The sequence below is a fragment of the Aquarana catesbeiana genome, linkage group LG01 (genome assembly GCF_042186555.1).
Source record: "Aquarana catesbeiana isolate 2022-GZ linkage group LG01, ASM4218655v1, whole genome shotgun sequence".
NCBI lineage: Eukaryota > Metazoa > Chordata > Amphibia > Anura > Ranidae > Aquarana > Aquarana catesbeiana.
In genome coordinates this window covers 833,686,024-833,705,288 of record NC_133324.1, presented here as the reverse complement: position 1 = coordinate 833,705,288, position 19,265 = coordinate 833,686,024, and the positions used below count along the sequence as shown (strand labels likewise).

The 19,265-nt window shown below is 42.5% G+C and overlaps 1 protein-coding gene across 3 annotated transcripts in view; it reads left to right on the top strand.

Annotated features, from left to right (window-relative positions):
* The window catches only part of TMEM33 (transmembrane protein 33), a 45,296-nt gene extending 30,870 nt beyond the window's left edge, over nucleotides 1–14,426 (top strand). For all 3 annotated transcript variants that reach the window (XM_073608515.1, XM_073608517.1, XM_073608516.1), the window contains exons 6-8: nucleotides 5,341–5,474; nucleotides 10,391–10,474; nucleotides 13,336–14,426. In XM_073608515.1, the coding sequence (XP_073464616.1) occupies nucleotides 5,341–5,474; nucleotides 10,391–10,474; nucleotides 13,336–13,465 (348 nt within the window). In that variant the 3' untranslated portion in view covers nucleotides 13,466–14,426. The remainder of the gene's footprint in view (nucleotides 1–5,340; nucleotides 5,475–10,390; nucleotides 10,475–13,335) is intronic.
* The last annotated feature ends 4,839 nt before the right edge of the window (nucleotides 14,427–19,265 follow it).

Here is a 19,265-nt window from a genome sequence, read left to right as displayed (position 1 = left end):
AAAGGCAAGGACAATATATAACAACGGTCACCAGCCAGTAGTCCATGAAAAAATTTTGGTGTTCCCCAGGGGTTCTGCTGCAACTCAACAATGTGGTGGATGTATACCGCCCCAGTGTTGTTTCCAGTGTCGTTCTCAATGCGCTCTGACTGTCAATACTGCCAGCACGCATTGATACGCAATGTCTCCTCTGTGTAGTTCTGGCTGCTGTGAACTCAAATGGAGGCCACAGGTGTAGTGCAGAGAACAGGAGGGGACTTTCAATGGCATTACTGATCACAGACTGGGAGGGAGCATGGAGCTTGAGCACATGGCTGAATAATGAGGTGAGATTCAATGATGAGCCTGTGCGAGGCAGCAGTGTGATGCAGAGTGGGGGGGGAGGGGGCCAGAGAGCTGGAGCATTGTGTGTGTGTGTGTGTATAAGGCATGTAAAATTCATGTTAGTGGTCCACAGGATTCAAAATTGTGGTCCGAAAGGTTGGCGACCACTGAGATTTGAGATTTGAAGTAGTGACAAACAGTGAAGTCTTTAATGGTGATATTTACAAGTCTATAGAGGTGCTGTACAGTACAGTACAATAGCCAAACAAAACCCTAGCCGTGTCTCGGCTCTAACTTTACACTATGCAGGCCCTAACTACCAGGCTGAGCAAGCCTACCGCTTGTCAGTTTCCACATAAATTGCTTCAGCTTTTTACCAACCTTTTTGCTCTCACAGACCAGCGTTGTCTGTGTTTCCCAGGTAGAGGGCAAAGGCTGACTGCTCAGGTGAGCTTAAAGCGGGGTTCCACTCAAATTTTTAACTTAATCTTACCCCCTTCAGTTAATTGCATAGATGTTCAAATGCCGCACAAAAAATTTTTTTATCATTGTAATTACCTTTATATTGTACTTTATTGTGGCACTTCCTGTCTCTCCTCCCATGGGAGTAGGCGTGTTTATTGCCTTTCCCCGGCGCCGCACTGTCTCCTGGGAGCTTAGTGTCAGGCTTCCCAAGATTCAGTGCGGGAACAATGATCATGCATGTGAACAAGCTGTGAATGAACAGCATTCGCCCGCCGCATTCCGGAAATCAATGCTTGTGGGCTTCACATGCCCACAAGCAAGATGGAAACAGCCAGCATCACATTTTTAAAGTTATTCTTCAGTACGAAAACAGACAGAGGCGGAAATATTACACCCAAACTGTGAGTATTATTTTGGGATTAGCAAAGTGTCTCAATGACCTAAAAAAAAAAAAAAAAAAAGATTGGTCGCCGGACTCCCACTTTAAATTAGCCTGGAGAGGAGGACCAAGACCCAAACTGGATCATGAATCAGAGATACCTGAATGTGTACTAGAGGAGCCTGGAAGACGTATAAACCCTGAACAGGACTTTTTCTGGCTCTCTCTGGGACACTCTGCTAATATATATATATATATATATATATATATATATAATATATATATATATATATATATATATATATAATATGTGTGTATATTATACACACAGTATCTCACAAAAGTGAGTACACCCCTCACGATTTTGTAAATATTTTATTATATCTTTATCTTTTCATGTGTCAACACTCAAGAAATTACACTTTGCTACAATGTAAAGTAGTTAGTGTACAGCTTGTATAGCAGTGTAAATTTGCTATATAACAATAAAGTGTCACGCTATATCAGTGAATCAATCCTAAGTATCATGCCATTAATACATACATATAAATCCAAATATCATATAAAAATAAAGTGCTAATGTGCATAAATATTCCATATTCTGTGTAAAAACATGCTTGATGGTTACAGTCCATAATGAACAATGTGTAGACAGAATACATATAGGATAAGTATAAAATGAAGAACATTGTGCAAAAGTGCTTCCCCCTCCCCTCCAAGCATGTACATTTAGGTTTGGTATATACACGCTGATGAACCACCCCTGGGCTCTATAGGTAAGGCTGCTCAGGTGTGTTGGATCCTCCTAGAATGGTATCCTCATAGTAAAAGAAAGCAATGAACTGCATAGTGTAATACCATTTAAAATCCTTTATTTAAAAAGGGGTACTCACATATTTAAGGTGCTGACAGTGCACCAAACTTTAACAGGCAAATCTGTGTAAACCCTTGGAGATATTGTTCCATTTTGCGGTCTCCGCAGACAGCACCAGAGCTGCTGCTGCTGCTACCCACACCGTCCTGTCCCCTCCCATGCACAGGATGTATTTGCAGATGTAAAATATTCCTGTATTTCAGCACCCAGGTGCTCCAGCTGCTGAGTAATTTTGCCCATAAGAATGAATTTAGAAAATACGTTGTACATGGGTATACGCTTGTACTTACATTTACAGGTGCATGCGTAGGGGTATATTTTCCAGAGTGCAAAAGTCAATGTACGTGTTATACTTTAGGAGAGGGGAAAAAATGGATTGCGTAAATTGTTAGTGACACAAACGAGCACAGTAGCGAGTTTTTCACAGGTTTGCGTTTCGCTAAAATTTTAATGACATTGTGTTTGCTATGAGCATTGATGCTTGCGCACTGAACACAAATGTCATGCAGATCATCCAACATCATTGTTTGAACCCGTGGCCTAATATTACATTGTTATTGTCGAGGGATGTGGATCTGGTCAGTGGGGGACCTGATCTAGACTTGCCCAGGCTAGAACAACTGTCTAGGTCCCCATACTGAATCGGAGAAACTTGATGTCCCTACACTCCCGATGTAAACAGAATGTGGAAGCATTCTGGAAACTTTTGATTCTACTTCATGCTCATTTGGAGCAATCTGTAAAAGCATTGGAGGCCCAGGGCATAGCTAATTCTGCATTTGGGCTTAGTGCTGGATGCTGGCTGTCCCAAGAAAGCTGGCTGTTCCAAGTTGCACCGAGGCTTGGACCTGCAGGGGCCACTAAAACCAGGTGCCCGTTAAAATGTATCCACGTTCTGATTGGTGATAGTTGGGTGGTTCTAATGAGGTGCCCTTTGGGGAGAGCAACAAATTTAAATAAAATATTGATTTTTGAGAAACCGAGGCTTTGAATTGTTATGCAAAAATAAATAAAGAAAAGTTTACTGAGTAAAGTTCAAATTGATAGCATTGTACATATAGACATCATGTAAGGAGTTGGAGGTCAATGACTTACAGTGCCTTGAAAAAGTATTCATACCCCATTAAATTTTTCACATTTTGTCATGTTACAACCAAAAACGTAAGTGTATTTTATTGGGATTTTATGTGATAGACCAACACAAAGTGGCACATAATTTGTGAAGTGGAAGGAAAATGATAAATGATTTTGAAACATTTTTACAAAAAAGTGTGGCGTGCATTTGTATTCAGCCCCCCTGAGTCAATACTTTGTAGAACCACCTTTCGCTGCAATTACAGCTACAAGTCTTTTTGGGTATGTCTCTATCAGCTTTGCCATTCTAACCCATGAATATGCTTTGATCTAAACCAGGGGTCTCAAACGGGCGGCCCTCCAGCTGTTTTGAAACTACTAGTCCCATGAGGATTGCAAAGCTGACAGTTACAAGCATGGCTCTTACAGGCAGAGGCATGATGGGGCTTGCTGGAAGGCCACCAGTTTGAGACCCCTGATCTAAACCATTCAATTCTAGCTCTGACTGTATGTTTAGGGTCATTGTCCTGCTGGAAGGTGAACCTTCACCCCAGTCTCAAGTCTTTTGCAGACTCTAACAGGTGTTCTTCTAAGATTGCCCTGTATTTGGCTCCATCCATCTTCCCATCAACTCTGACCAGCTTCCCTGTTCCTGCTGAAGAAAAGCATCCCACAGCATGATGCTGCTGCCACCACCACGTTTCACGGTGGGGATGGTGTGTTCAGGGTAATATACAGTTCGTTTTCCACCACACAAATCATTTTGGTTTTAGGTCAAAAAGTTACATTTCGCTCTCATCTGACCAAAGCACGTTCTTTCACATGTTTGCTGTGTCCCCCACATGGCTTCTCGCAAACTGGACTTCTTATGGTTTTCTTTCAACAATGGCTTTCTTCTTGCTACTCTTCCATAAAGGCCAGATTTGTGAAATGCACGACTAATAGTTGTCCTGTTGACAGATTCTCCCACCTGAGCTGTGGACCTCTGCAGTTCCTTCAGAGTTACCATGGGCCTCTTGGCTGCTTCTCTGATTAATGCTCTCCTTGCCCGGCCTGTCAGTTTAGGTGGACGGCCATGTCTTGGTAGGTTTGCAGTTGTGCCATACTCTTTCCATTTTTGGATGATGGATTGAACAGTGCTCCGTGAGATGTTCAAAGCTTGGGATATTGTTTTATAACTTCTCCACAACTTTATCCCTGACCCGTTTGGTGTGTTCTTTGGCCTTCGCGGTGCTGTTTTTTTACTAAGGTTCTCTAACAAACCTCCTGAAGGATTCGCAGAACAGCTGTATTTATACTAAGATTAAATTACACACAGGTGGACTCTATTTACTAATTAGATGACTTCTGAAGGCAATTGGTTCCACGAGATTTTAGTTATGGGTACCTGCGTAAAGGGAGGGCTGAATACAAATGCACGCCACACTTTTCAGATATTTATTTGTAACAAATTTTGAGAACCATTTATCATTTTCCTTCCATTTCACAATTATGTGCCACTTTGTGTTGGTCTATCACATGAAATCCCAATAAAATCGTTTACGTTTTTGGTTGTAACATGACAAAACGTGGAAAATTTCAAAGGGTTATGAATACTTTTTCAAGGCACTGTAACTTCCTGCAAAAAAAATGTAAGAATTTAGCTAAACAGTGCACACGGGAATTCCTATGTAAGAGACTCACTAACGCGTTTCAGCCAGGTATAGTTATAGAGTTTTTGAAGCAGAAGACAATATCCAGAGCTTGGGTGCAATAAGGTCTCAGATAATCTTCCAATTGTACCTCCTAGGGTTTGTGTGCTGGACAAGCCCCGACAACAAGGTTATCTGTAGTGGCACTATGGTACTTTTGTGTGATGGGGACTGCGTGTTTTGAAGTAGGAGTTCACTTTTGGGACCATGTCAGATGGGCAGTTATTTTAATTGTTTACAGTTACCAGTGACGGCTTGATTATTACTAATGGAAGGCTGTCTGCTGCTTCATGAAATGCTTATGAAACTAATTTTCTAGTGATGGAACAACAAAGATTAGTTCAAAGTGTCACTTGTTGCCCTTAAAGTGGAAAATTACATACCTTGTGTTTGCATATGCTTTTGGAATTGTTTAGGTAACCTGCAGAGACCTGGGTTTACTAAAATTGGATCAGAGCTTTTTGTGATGCTGAATGGTTTTGTTTAATGATTAAACTCATAATTAAACCTTGTATTTTATTCCCTCGGTTTAGGCCAAAGATGCAAACAGCATGGCACTTGTCAGGTCTCTTCTTGACAGAATTAATGCAAATCAGCAGAATATACTGAAGTTCATCGCCTGTAATGAAATCTTTTTAATGCCTGCAACTGTTTTTATGCTGCTCAGGTAACTCCTCTTTTTAATAATTTCTGAGTTGTAAGTGGAAGTCAAGGCTCCAGAATAAGAATAAGTTTATATTAGAGCAACATGTTAAAGCCTTCACTTATAAAATGACATTGTGGAAGTACCATAATATAATCTTCTAAAATCAGGTCACATGATCCTTCTGTCTTGTTTGCGGTTATAAAATATACGGCCTGGGATGGGTGTTGCTGCAGAGATTCTAGGCCAGGGGTCTTGAATTAAAATGTATAGAGGTCCAGTTGGTAAAATTTTCCTGCAGCAGAGGTCCAAATCTCATGTTTGCACTATAACACATCACAGCAGTGCTCTCCCCCCCCCCCCCCCCCCTTAACATCACAGACCTCCTTTACAACAATCCCACAGTGTCCTCAGTTTCTATTCCTGTCACTGCAGCCCCTTTACACATCAGTGTCTCTTTACACATCACAGCACCCAATTACACTGCAGTCCCCTTCACGTCAAAGTGCCTCATTACACATCACAGTGCCTCTTTATACATCAGAGTGTCCCTTATCACAATGCCCCTTTGCAGACCGCAGTGCCCCTTATCACAGTGCCTCTTTACACATCAATAGCGCTCCATTACACTGCAATCCCCTTCACGTCATTCACGTTCATTAAAGGTGCCCCTTTAATTTCCAGCCTCCCCTGCACCATCCTACCAGGGCAGAGACACTTATCGGCCTGACTGTCCTCTTCCCAGGCCCAGAGCTGGTATCATCCTTACAGCGGGTGGGAGCGGAAGGTGCTGCAGATCTGGACGGAGGGCGGGAGCTGCCAAACTTATGTCAACAAGCGGGTGATCACCCATTTGTTAACTTGAAAAGACTCCCGTACTTTGCCGATCTGCAGCACCTCCTGCCCCCACCTGCTGTGAGAATGATAGTGACAGCCCGGCGAGAGACCCGAGAAGAAAAAACACAACTTCTAAGTGGCACGACCACGTTCTGGACAGGACTGTTGCTCAGTCTGGAACACGGTTCACCATTTAGTGATCACTGTTCTAGGTGATAACATTTAATCAAGTTACATGACAATGGAAGATGAAATTACACTCAAAAGGGATAATACAGAGCAATACTCTGCTATTGATTGGCCTCTATGAGAGCAGGGAAAGAAGTCTCCACTTCTAGTTCATGTATTGAGATGTTGTAGGACCAGAAATGGCAGAACTGATGCCATTTTATTGTATTTCCACCAGTACAGCGCTTGTTACTCATGTCGGGGCCTGAGATATCAATGATGCAGAGTAATAGTTTTAAAAAGTAATGCACATTGTCTTGGGCTCCTAGCAGTATAAAATTTGCACTCAAAAACACTTTTAATTGTATGTGTTTGTTGGCTTGTGGCTTTGCTTTGCTGTATCGTGACCTCCATGCATTTTCTTTATTTATGAAGTATATTCAGGAGTAAAAACATAGGATTCTGAACTTTTTTACTTTAAGCCAGATAAATATGAAATTATGTATAAATTATTTGATGTTACCCCAACCAGCCAGCAGAGGGTGTGTACCTGTTTCTTCAGGGTTTCAGAAAGCTGGCTTACTGCTGTACTAGGAATACAAACCCAATAACACAATCCTACGTTGCACATTCAGCTGAATGACTAGTGGGAAGGAATCCACTCTTCTTCCAGAAGAGAGGGCTGTCTAACATGTATGTCTAAGTATATGTTACTTTAACAATGATGATTGCTTACATGTGCTGTATTAATTATAAAGTTCCTAAAAACTGCACCTTGCATATTTTTTATTTTATCTGTTCTCACTAAGTACCTGATGATGCAGTTCCCTTTTCCAAACTGACCATGCCAAGAACAGTAGCAGATCCATGCTGGCATGGTCAGTTTGAATCCCTGGGATCACTGTTATGAGATGTAGGATGCCGTGCACACGCATGGCAAGCCTGTATCTCCTGGTCAGTTTTGAAGCCACGCCTGCCCCTGCCCAGTGCTGTTGCAGGTGCAGCCTGTAGAGGGGTGGAACAGCCTGCTGGAACAGCGCACAGACTGGGGACGTATGTCCCTCCTCTGTGCTATGTCACACTGGCTGTACAGGCACGCCCACCTCTACGGGGAAGGAGATGGAGGAGGAACTGTCACTTGACCATGGAATAATAAAAGGTACACGACAGTTATGTTTGGTAAACATACAGGCAATTTCAGCCTGCAATTAGGGTTTACTCTTTTGCTACTGGCTTTAAAGTTGATGTGTTCTTATACTTTAAACCTGCAGGAGCAGTCACCAGGTAAAGAGCTAGTGCTGGGCTATCTTATTAGAAATCCCTGAATTAAACATTTATAGGGATTTTATACAAATAAAAACTGCAATAATAACATTTCAGCTTATAAACATACAGGACACTTTCACACTGAGGCGATTTACAGGCGTTTTATCACTAAAAATAGCGCCTGTAAAGCGCCTTTCCTGTCATACCAGTGTGAAAGCCCAGTGCTTCTACACTGGAGTGGTGGCTTGCGGGATGCTAGAAAAAGTCCTGCAAGCAGCATCTTTGGGGCGGTGGAGGAGCGGTAAATAATACCACTCCTAAATCGTCCCTCCCTGCCCATTGAAATGAATGGGCAGCGGCGCTGCACGGGCAGTATTAACCCCTTCAGCTGCTAGTAAGGGGTTCAAAGCACCCCGGTATCGTCCGAAAAGCGCCGCTAAAACTAGCGGCACTTTAAAGCCAACGCTCTCACCGCCCCAGTGTGAAAGTAGCAATATTGTTCAGTTTAATAACTGTTATCCACAAAGCTGAACTAAGAATGCTGTTACTAAGCATGTACCACCTAGTGTCTGCAATTGGTGAATATGAAATGGCTAAATATGTTCTTTATACTTTCAATTTACTTACAATATCCACATCATACAGATCAATAGCCACAGAAATACTATGTAACAGCAAAATATGAGAGCAGGATTCACAAGTTTAGGTAAAGAGATTAGGAATCGTAAACCTAAAATAAAACCATTCAAAAAGAGCCTCCGAACGTTGTGCAATTGTGGAGGTTATCTTTGTGTACAGTAAACATTGACAAAGGTAGAAACGGCCTTTTTCACTTCTACATAAATGCCTATATGTTCTAACAGAACCCGTGTAATGGGAAAATCGATGGTAAGAATAGTGTAGTCAATATCACTAGGTTATAGAGGATGTGCAAGGTTGCTCACAAGAGTCAAAACGCGATTTCCAGTTCCCCCCAAATTTTGTTAAAGTGGTTGTAAAGTCTCAAGATTTTTCACCTTAATGCATTTGGTGAAAAACCTTCTTAGCTGCCCCCCAAGGCCCCCCTTTTTCTTACCTGAGCCCATCTGATCCAGCGATGTGCATGAGCCCAGTGGCACCAGCCGCTGTCTCTGTCCTCATTGGACAGATTAATAGCAGCAGGAGCCATTGGCTGTGTCAATGGATGCAGCAGAGGGACTCGAGAGCGAGCCTGCATGAGTGCCCCCATGGTAAGCGTCTTTCCGTGGGGGCACCCAATGAAGGGGAGGAGCCAGGAGGGCTGGCAGGGCACCCCAGAATAAGAGGATTGGGGCTGCTCTGTGCAAAACCCTTGCACATAGCAGGTAAGTATAACATGTTTGTTATTTTTAGTTAAAAAAATCTTTACAACCCCTTTTAAGCAGGACAACCTCTAGGCTCATGTTATTCTGTAGAGGGAGTATCCACCAGTTTTTTCCAGACATTAAAGGAGAAGTACAGCCATAGCTTGTTTGGCTGTACTTTTTCCTGTGGATCGCGAGTGCAGTTTGTTGTGCACTCCTGTGACCCGTTTTCAGTAGACAGCTGGATGTATCCTGCTGTTGGCTGATGTCACAGAGCCGGTCCAGGCTCGGGCATGATCGAGACAATGAAGTGGGGATCCACCCACATGCCTGGACCAGCACCCAGCTCAGCCTCTCGGCGAGCCGCTAAGGGCCTGAGCCGGCCGCTCCCGCCCCCTTCACAGCTAAACACTCCAGTGTCTGGGGGGGGGGGGGGTAGGGCAGAGCAGACAGCGGTGACTGGCAGTCAGCAGCTCTCTCCTCAGGGAGCTCTGAGAACCGAGTGATCGGTGGTGTTTGAGTCAGCGGGGGACAGATGCATCGACTCAATGCTGCATCCACATAGGTAGGTATGATTCTGAAAAAAAGAAAAAAAACCCATACTTTTCTTTTGGTATCCATGAGTGCTGTTCAAATCCAGCATTAGCATTTAAACGGAGTTCCAGTCCCCAAACACTTTTTTTCTTTTTTATTATTTACAGATCTCGGTAGCAGGCAGGTTCCTTTTTGGCTGTGGGCATCTGAAGCCCTCCTGTCTTCATTTCTGTGATTTCCTCCCGAACTCGCGCATGCTCAGTAATGCCTCTGCGCGGCAGTTCTTGTTCCTAACAGGTTGCAGTGTCAGTGGAAGTTCCCACCCCATTGCTATAGCAACCTGTCAATCAGAGGAGAGGAAGGTAATAAAAGTCGGAACTCCCGTTCGCGTCATTTGATCTCTGCAAACAACGCAAGGTTTTGGCAGCAAGCGATTCGCAAGGACTCCTGGGATACATGACGCCGCTATCCCAGGAACCCTTGCGAATCGACTAGTGATGTAATCGCCTAAGCGGGGACGGACGGAAGTAGAAGAGGAATACAACTGAAAAAGGTACTTCTAAGTAGAATTAAAAAAAAAATGCTTATGAAACAGGATGAGCTAAGGGGATGCAATAGGGAGAAAGTTCATAAAATGGGTGTAACTCTGCTTTAAATAAAAGTAGTCTCAGGTCTTTTAAACACTTCATAGATCCATATCTCCAAATATCCTTTAAAAAAAAAAGTACGTTATTTCCAGCTTTGAATTTAAAGAAACTGTATACAAAACAATTCTTCGCCCCCTTTAATGATATCTGTATTTTTCTTTTCCAGTGGTCAAGGGAGCCTATTACAGCCATTTATTTACTACAGATTCCTGACCCTGCGTTATACTTCCAGAAGAAATCCATACTGCCGGTAATTTGATGTGCCTCATACTGTATATACAGCTGCTGTTGCAAAGGGTTGGGTAGGATAGAAAGTAAATGAATTGGCCGCCTGGGAAGACCATAACCATGGCATGGCAAAAGGTATTGCTTTCTCTCAGAGAACCAAAGAAAACTTAAGTAAAAACAAAAGTGTAGTGCCTAAGTGATAAAGAATGAATATAACAATCTTAACAATCTCATTAAAAAAACAAAGTGTAAACAATATACCTATAACAAAAACATAACTTTAACCACTTTACTCCAGGCCTTTTTCTGACACTGTAAAAATCAGTATTTTCTGCTAGAAAATTTGTTAGAACCCACAAACCTTTTTTTTAAGCAGATGCCATAGAGAATAAATTGGTGGGTGTTGCAACTTTTTTTATGTCAAAAGGTATTTGCACAGCAGTTTTTACAAACCAAATTAAAGAAAAAAATATATATACTTTGTTTTTTGCATTAAAATAATAAAATAGTGCACGACCCAATTTTTGGGTAAAATAATAAGGTTATGTTACAATAAAATAATAAGGTTATGTTACACTGAGTAAATAGATGCCAAACATTGCACGCTTTAAAATTGGGCACACCCGTGCAACGGTGAGAAACAACGTGCATTTTACTATCCATAGTCTACGCTTTAAAGGCCTTTTTACAGGTTACCACTTTAGATTTACAGAGGAGGTCTAGTGCTAGAATTACTGGCCATGATCTGGCATTCGTGGTGATACCTTGATGTGCATGAGAGCCTCTGCTCTCTGAGAACTCTCCCTTCTCATTGGCTGAGGAGCATTTGGCAGGAGGGAGGGGCCAGGAGCGCCGGCGGGGGACTCGATACGAGGAAGATCTGGGCTGCTCTGTGCAAAACCACTGCGCAGAGTAGGCAAGTATGACATGGTTGTTGTTGGGGGGAAAAAAAGAGCCCTTAAAATCACTTTAAAAGGACATGTAGTCTTGATGCCCAGTGCCTTTGAAAGTAATTGTATATGTGCTTCCCAACTGGAAGTTGGTGGAATTGCAGCACCAGCTATAAGCAGCGGGGTGCTTTTAAATAAGGTTTACTAAAAATCGTAAAAGTAGAGCCGATAAATAGGAAAATTTGTGTACACAGTAAATTAACTTACATTGAGAGCTTATTTTTCCATGGAGGGTTTAATACTATTTTAAAAGGATAGTTCATGCCAAGTCATTTCAGGCATAGGGGAAATCCGGTTGGGTGGGTCACTACATGGTTTCTTCTTTTGACCTTGGAACAGCAGAAGTGTTCCAGTGTTCTCACTCCTCATAACACCTGTAATGGCCCTGGGAGCTCAGGTGATCCCACCACCTAATTCCCCAAAGCAGGCCATAGATGATTAGATTTTCTTTCTTTCCACCATGGGTTGCAGTAAAGAAAATCGCTTGATTTTCCCCATCGACACAGCCAGTGTTGATGGGGGGCAATGTCTCCCACAGTGCTTTTGAGTTCTGCGCACAGGGAGCCTTGTCAGGCAGCAGAACACCATGATTATTGCTAGTGGCTATAGCTGCCGGCAGTAATCGTATGTAAAAAATACGACAGGCTGGTTGTACCCATGTCGATCGATGGATCGACTTTGGTACAATGAGCCTGCCCATAAATCAGATTTTAGCCGGTCCCTGCTGAACTGGCTGAGATTTGGTCCACCTGTGGCTGGCTTAAGAGACTAAAAGAAACGAATTATTGTTTAACCTCTTCCTGCCCAAGGTACATATGACATCCTTGACTTTGAGCGGGTATATCTGAATGATGCCTGCAGCTACAGGCATCATTCAGATAGCGTCTTTTTCAGCCGGCGATTGCCTACACCATAAGAATGATCATAGCGGCTGTTCCGCCGCTTGATCGTTCTTACGGGCGACCCCCCTCCCGCCGCCCTCCGTGCTTCTACCAACTGGCCGCTTCCATCGGTGAGTCCGAGAACGCATCCGCCGGCCCCGGATGATTACCATTAGAGATTTCCGGTTTCCCAGCCTAGAGGTGAGATGTGGGGTCTTATTGACCCCATATCTCACTATAAAGATGACCGATCATGCCATATTCCTATTACAAGGGATGTTTACATTCCTTGTAATAGGAATAAGAGTGATCAAATTTTTACTTTTTTTTTTTAAAAAGTGTCAAACTAAAAAAATAAAAATAAAATTTAAAGTGCCCCTGTCCCCGTGAGCTCCCATGCAGAAGTGAATGTATACTTAAGTCCCGCCCACATATGTAAGCGGTGTTCAAACCACACATGTGAGGTATCGCCGCAAACGTTAGAGCGAGAGCAGTAATTCTGGCCCTAGACCTCCTCTGTAACTCAAAACATGTAACCAGTAAAAAATGTTAAAGCGTCACCTATGGGGATTTTTAAGTACCAAAGTTTGGCGCCATTCCATGTGTGTGCAATTTTGAAGCATGACATGTTGGTGTAACTTCATCTTTCACATTATGCAAAAAAATTGGGCTAACTTTAATGTGTGTTTTTTTTTTTTTTTTTTTTTTTTTAAGCATGAAAATGTGTTTTTTTTTTTACAAAAAAAAAAAACGTGTTTGAAAAATTGCTGCGCAAGTACCGTGAAAGATAAAATGTTGCAACGACCGCCATTGTATTCTCTAGGGTCTTTGCTAAAAAAAAAGCATATATAATGTTTGGGGGTTCTATGTAATTTTCTAGCAAAAAAAGATTATTTTAGGGGAGCATCTACCAAAAATTACAATACAATATCGGTTTTGGGGGACTTAAGCGATAGATTTATGTTAAAACAAATTCATTATCTCCTACAGCAAAGTACTTTTTCAAAACAGACACTTAACAAACAATTGTTTGTTTAATTCCACATTTACAGGACTCTGTTCACGGAGCTGAGGATTATCTTGGAGCACCTAGTTATGAAGCCAGCGTGTCCGGACTTTGTCAGAAGACTGTGTCTCAGCAGCATTGCTTTTATCAGCAGACTGGCACCGACTGTTGCATAACTTATTCTTAACTTATACAATGTGTATGTAAATGAGCATTAGCAGCTGGTATTTCTGCTCTCTGTATGGTAATAGGGTCGTTTTACAGTTACTGCAACCTAACGGCATCCAGACCGGTCCATGCAAAATGATGCTCCTAATGCCTTTTTATAAACATCTTGCTACAGTATCTTAGAGTTTTTCTGTGACCGTGCCCCCAGTCAGTGAATGTAGACTTCATTCTTTTTTGTAAATAATACAAATTATGGTACCAAACCTTGCTTGAGCACTATCCGGGATCTGATTTCCAATGATCGCCTTATAGAGTTGCAGCCTCAGGTTTCCCTGCCCCAAGCTGCAGAAATGCACAGATACATTTATCAGAAACAGACTGTTTGTGAATGAAAGGTAGTGAAGTCTAAATGTTTTAGCTCTATATATTCACTGGAATACACTAGATTGAACATTGTGTATATTAAAAAGAGTTTACTTTTCTGTCCCACTTATATTCTTTGTATGAAGACTGCTATTGAAATGTAAACTAGAGTAGAGGAAACAAATTATTTTAGAGCATTTGGGGGGTATCTAGCTTTCTGAGATGTCAAATTCATTGTATTTTTTTTTAGTTTTTCAGAGTGTACAAATAAAGGAAAAAAAAAACGCAATAAAATTCATACATGCACCATTCATAATAACTAATGTTTTAGTTTAATTGTATTCAGTGATGGATCACTGCATGATTTTGGTTGTTTTTGTATTTAATGCACAGGTTAGCTCTTGGTTTATATCAACAGTCGTCATTACAGTGAAATTCCATATTCATTTTAAATGAATAATAATAAAAAGTCATTGATACGTCCTATGTTTATACATGTTTTTATTTGGTGATACACCTTTTTAAAACTACCTCAGACTTGTGACATTCTTTGTGTATGTGATTCAGCCTTACTCAATAAAAACTGCAGTCTGTTCTGGTTTGTGAGTAGCAGTATCTTCTCTAAAGGAGGTGTGCTTAAAATGATTCTAAAGGTTCATATTTTTTTTTTTTTTTTAAACAAAATAACATGCATGTCATACCTGCAGTGGTTTTGCACAGAAGCAGACCAATCCTCCTCTTCTTCCCCCGCTGGCGCTCCTGGTTCCTCCCCCCTTGACCAGTGCCCCCAATAGCAAGCCACTTGCTATGGGGGCACTGGTACGTGCTCATTCCCGAGCCCCATTCTATGCTTACATAACACACACACAGCCGTGGTTAGGCCCCCCTCTCTCCTCATTGGCTCACTGGCTGTGATTGACAGCAGTGAGAACAAATGTCTCCCGCTGTTTTATCAGCCAATGAGCAGAGAGAGACCAAGGACAGCTGAGGCTCTCATGCACATCACTGGATCAAGAGGGGGCTCAGGTGAGGATTTGGGGGAAGCAGCAAACGGAAGACTTTTAACCTTCATGTATAGTATTCTTGAAGGTAAAAAAAAAAAAATCTTCAGCCTATACAACCACTTGACAATGCCTTTATCCACTTATATACCCAGGAGGATGGAATCATATTTGTTTTGCATTATCAATGGTCTATGTCTACAGTGCCTTAAAGTATTCACACCCCTTGAAATTTTCAATATTTTGTCATGTTACAACCAAAAACATAAATGTATTATATTGGGATTTTTTGTGATAGACCAACACAAAGTGGCACCTAATTGTGAAGTGGAAGGAATAATAAATCATTTTCAATTTTTTTTTTTACAAATATCGGAAAAGTGTGGCGTGCATTTGTATTCAGCCCCCTTTACCCTGATCCCCCTAACTAAAATCTAGTGGAACCAATTGCCTTCAGAATTCACCTAATTAGTAAATAGAGTCCACCTTGTGTGTAATTTAACCTCAATATAAATGCAGCTGTTCTGTGAATCCCTCAGAGGTTTGTTAGAGAACCTTAGTGAACAAACAGCATCATGAAGGTCAGGGATAAAGTTGTGGAGAGGTTTAACCACTTACGGGACCGCCCGCCGTCATTACGTCGGTACTTTGAAGAGGAGTATCGTTGTTATGGCAGCAGCTAGTTGCCATAACCCCGGTATCCTCTTCTTCAGCGGGCGGTCTGCTTTCAGATAAAAGTGGTCTCTGTGGCAGATTTGCCACAAGATCACTTTTATCGGCGGCGAGAGGGTGCCCCTCCCGGTGCGCTCCGGTTCCCTCCGCCGCTTACTGGAGCCGTCGGTATCGGCGGAGGCAATCGGGTCCTCTTCCGTGTGTGGTATGTAGATGAGTGAGGGGAAGATGGCCCCCACCCGTCTCCATACCATTGCAGGGCGGAAGCGACGTCACTTCAGCCCATAGCTCTTAAAGAGACTTTTTTTTTTTTTGCATTTTAGTGTAAATATGAGATCTGAGGTCTTTTTGACCCCAGATCTCATATTTAAGAGGTCCTGTCATGTTTTTTTTCTATTACAAGGGATGTTTACAAAATAAAAGTGGCACATTTTTTTTTTTTTTTAAAGAACAGTGTAAATATAAAAACATTTTTTTAAACGCGCCTCGTCCCTCCGAGCTTGCATGCAGAAGGGAACGCATACGCAAGCCGCGCCCGCATATGAAAATGGTGTTCAAACCACACATGTGAGATATCGCTGTGATCATTTGAGCGAGAGCAATAATTTTAGCCCTAGACCTCCTCTGTAACTCAAAACATGCAACCAGTAGAATTTTTTAAACTTGGCCTATGGAGAGTTTTAAGAGTAAGTTTGTCGCCATTCCACGAGCGGGCGCAATTTTGAAGCGTGACATGTTGGGTATTTACTCGGCATAACATTATCTTTCACAATATAAAAAAAAAATTGGGCTAACTTTACTGTTGTCTTATTTTTTCATTCAAAAATGTGTTATTTTTCCCAAAAAAGTGCGCTTGTAAGACCACTGCGCAAATACGGTGTGACAAAGTATTGCAACGACCACCATTTTATTCTCTTATGGTGTTAGAAAAAAAAATATATAATGTTTGGGGGTTCCAAGTAATTTTCTAGCAAAAAAACTGTTTTTAACTTGTAAACACCAAATCTCAGAAAGAGGCCCGGCCTTAACCACTTCAATACAGGGCACTTATACACCTTCCTGCCCAGACCAATTTTCAGCTTTCAGCGCTGTCGCACTTTAAATGACAATTGCGCGGTCATGCTGCATTGTACCCAAACTACATTTTTATCATTTTGTTCCCACAAATAGAGCTTTCTTTTGGTGGTATTTGATCTCCTCTGGGATTTTTATTTTCTGCTAAATAAATAAAAAGAAGACTGAAAATTTTGAAAAAAATAACTTTTGTTTCTGTTACAAAACTTTGTAAATAAGTAAGTTTTCTCCTTCACTGATAGGGCTGCACTGACAGGCACTGATGATGGGCACTAATATGCGGCACTGATAGGTGGCACTGCTATGCAGCACTGATGGGTACACATAGGTGGCACGGATGGGCACTGATAGGTGGCATTGATGTACACTAATGGATGGCAGGCTTCCATTGTGGGCACTGATTGTTATCCCTGGTGGCCATGGGTGGCATACCTGGTGGTCACTAGTGGTTGGGCATCCCTGGTGGTGCAGTGTGGGCATCCTTGGGGGGCTGCGCTGATAATCGGCACAGATCCCCCCCATCAGAGGAGCAGCCGATCAGCTCTCCTCTACTCCCATCTGACAGATGCAAGTGAGGAAAAGCCGATCAACGGCTCTTCCTCTTTACACTGTGATCAGCCGTGATTGGACACGGCTGATCAGGTGGTAAAGAGTCTGAGACTCTTTACCTAGATCGGTGTTGCAGTGTGTCAGACTGACACACCGCAACAACGATTGCCGTGATGCGTGCCCCTGGGTGCGCACAGTGGCTTGTTATCCTGAAAGACGTCCTGTCAGGATAACACAACCACTTTGCCGACTTCATTTTGCTATATGGTGGGCACAAGTGGTTAGGTTATAAGAAAAATATCCTAAGCTTTGAACATCTCACGGAGCACTGTTCAATCCATCACCCGAAAATGGAAAGAGTATGGCACAACTGAAACCTACCAAGACATGTCCGTCCTCCTAAACTGACAGGCCGGGCAAGGAGAACATTAACCACTTCAGCTCCGGAAGGATTTTTCCTCTTAATGACCAGGCCATTTTTTTTGCGATACGGCACTGCGCTTTAACTGACAATTATTCAGGCGTGCGACGTACCCAAACAAAACTGATGTCCCTTTTTTTCCACAAATAGAGCTTTTTTTGGTGGTATTTGATTACCTCTGCATTTTTTTGGGGGAAAAAAAATCCCAATAAACGTATATTGATTGGTTTGCGCAAAAGTTGCAGCGTCTACAAAATAGGGGATAGATTTAGGGACTTTTCATTTTTTTAAATTATTTTTACTGGTAATGGCGATCTGCAGTTTTTAACGGGACTGTGACATTGCGGTGGACAAATCTGATCCTAAGTGACACTTTTTGGGGACCAGTGTCACAAATACAGTGATCAGTGCTAAATAAAAATGCACTGATCCCTGTATAAATGAGTGTGTTTTAACTGTGTGGGGGACGGGCTTACTGGGACAACACAGAGATCACTGTTCTTGAGCACTAGGAACAGCAGATCTCAGAGTTGTCTCCTGTCAGAACGGGGATGCACCTTGTTTACAAAGGCAGATCCCCATTCTGCCTCTGTATCGCGATCGCAGGTGGCCGGCGGACATCGAGTCCACCGGACCCGCATGCAAGCTCCCCCAGCGTGCCCGCAGCCGCACTATCTCATGCACAGACCGATGTACAGGTATGTCGGTTTGCGCAGCCGAGCTGCCTTGCCACAGTATATCTGTGGAAGATGGTAGGCAAGTGGTTAATCAGAGAAGAAGCCAAGAAGCCCATGGTAACTCTGGAGGAGCTTCAGAGATCCACAGCTCAGGTAGGAGAATCTGTCCACAGGACAAGTATTAGTTGTGCATTCCACAAATCTGGCCTTTATGGAAGAGTGGCAAGAGGAAAGCTCCTGGCTGGTTTTCCTTTCCGTGGTGAAAAGCTGTTTGGGGAGGATTTGGACAAATATATCCAAACAATATCAAGTGGAAAAAGTTTCCCTTTTGCCATTTAAGAAAAAGAGTAGCCGACCCTCATTTAAAGGGGCTCTTTCTCCAGTGCCAGGGGCATCAGCCTCCAGGCAGTCATGATGGCCTCAGCCGTCAGGTTCAAGAGGTAAACCTCAGGGTCAACCCCAGGAACAAAAGAAATCCTGGGGGAGGAATCCCACAAGACAGAACGCTAAAGCCTCTTTATGAAGGGGCGCGTACACACACGAGTGGAATGTCCAACAGAAAAAGTCGGACGGAAGCTTTTCATCGTCTATTCTGATCGTGTGTATGCCTCATCGGCCTTTTTTTTTTTGAAAATTCTGACGGACCTAGAAATGGAACATGTTCTAAATATTTCCGACGGAACCAATTCCTATCGTGAAAACCGCTCGTCTGTATGCTGTTCCGACGGACCGAAAACTACGCATGCTCTGAAGCAAGTACGATACGGAAGCTATTGGCTACTGGCTATTGAACTTCCTTTTTCTAGTCCTGTTGTAAGTGTTGTATGTCACCGTGTTCTTGACGGTCGGACTTTGGTTTGACCGTGTGTAGGCAAGACCACTTGAATGGAATTCCGACGGAGTTCCGTTGGAGAAACCTTCGGAGTTTATTCCGACGGCAAAACCGGTCGTGTGTACGCGGCATAAGAGAACTTTTGCACAAATATTATTGGGAGAAGGGAAGAAAGAGTTTTTTTCTCCCATGAATAATTGACATTCACATTATATTTAA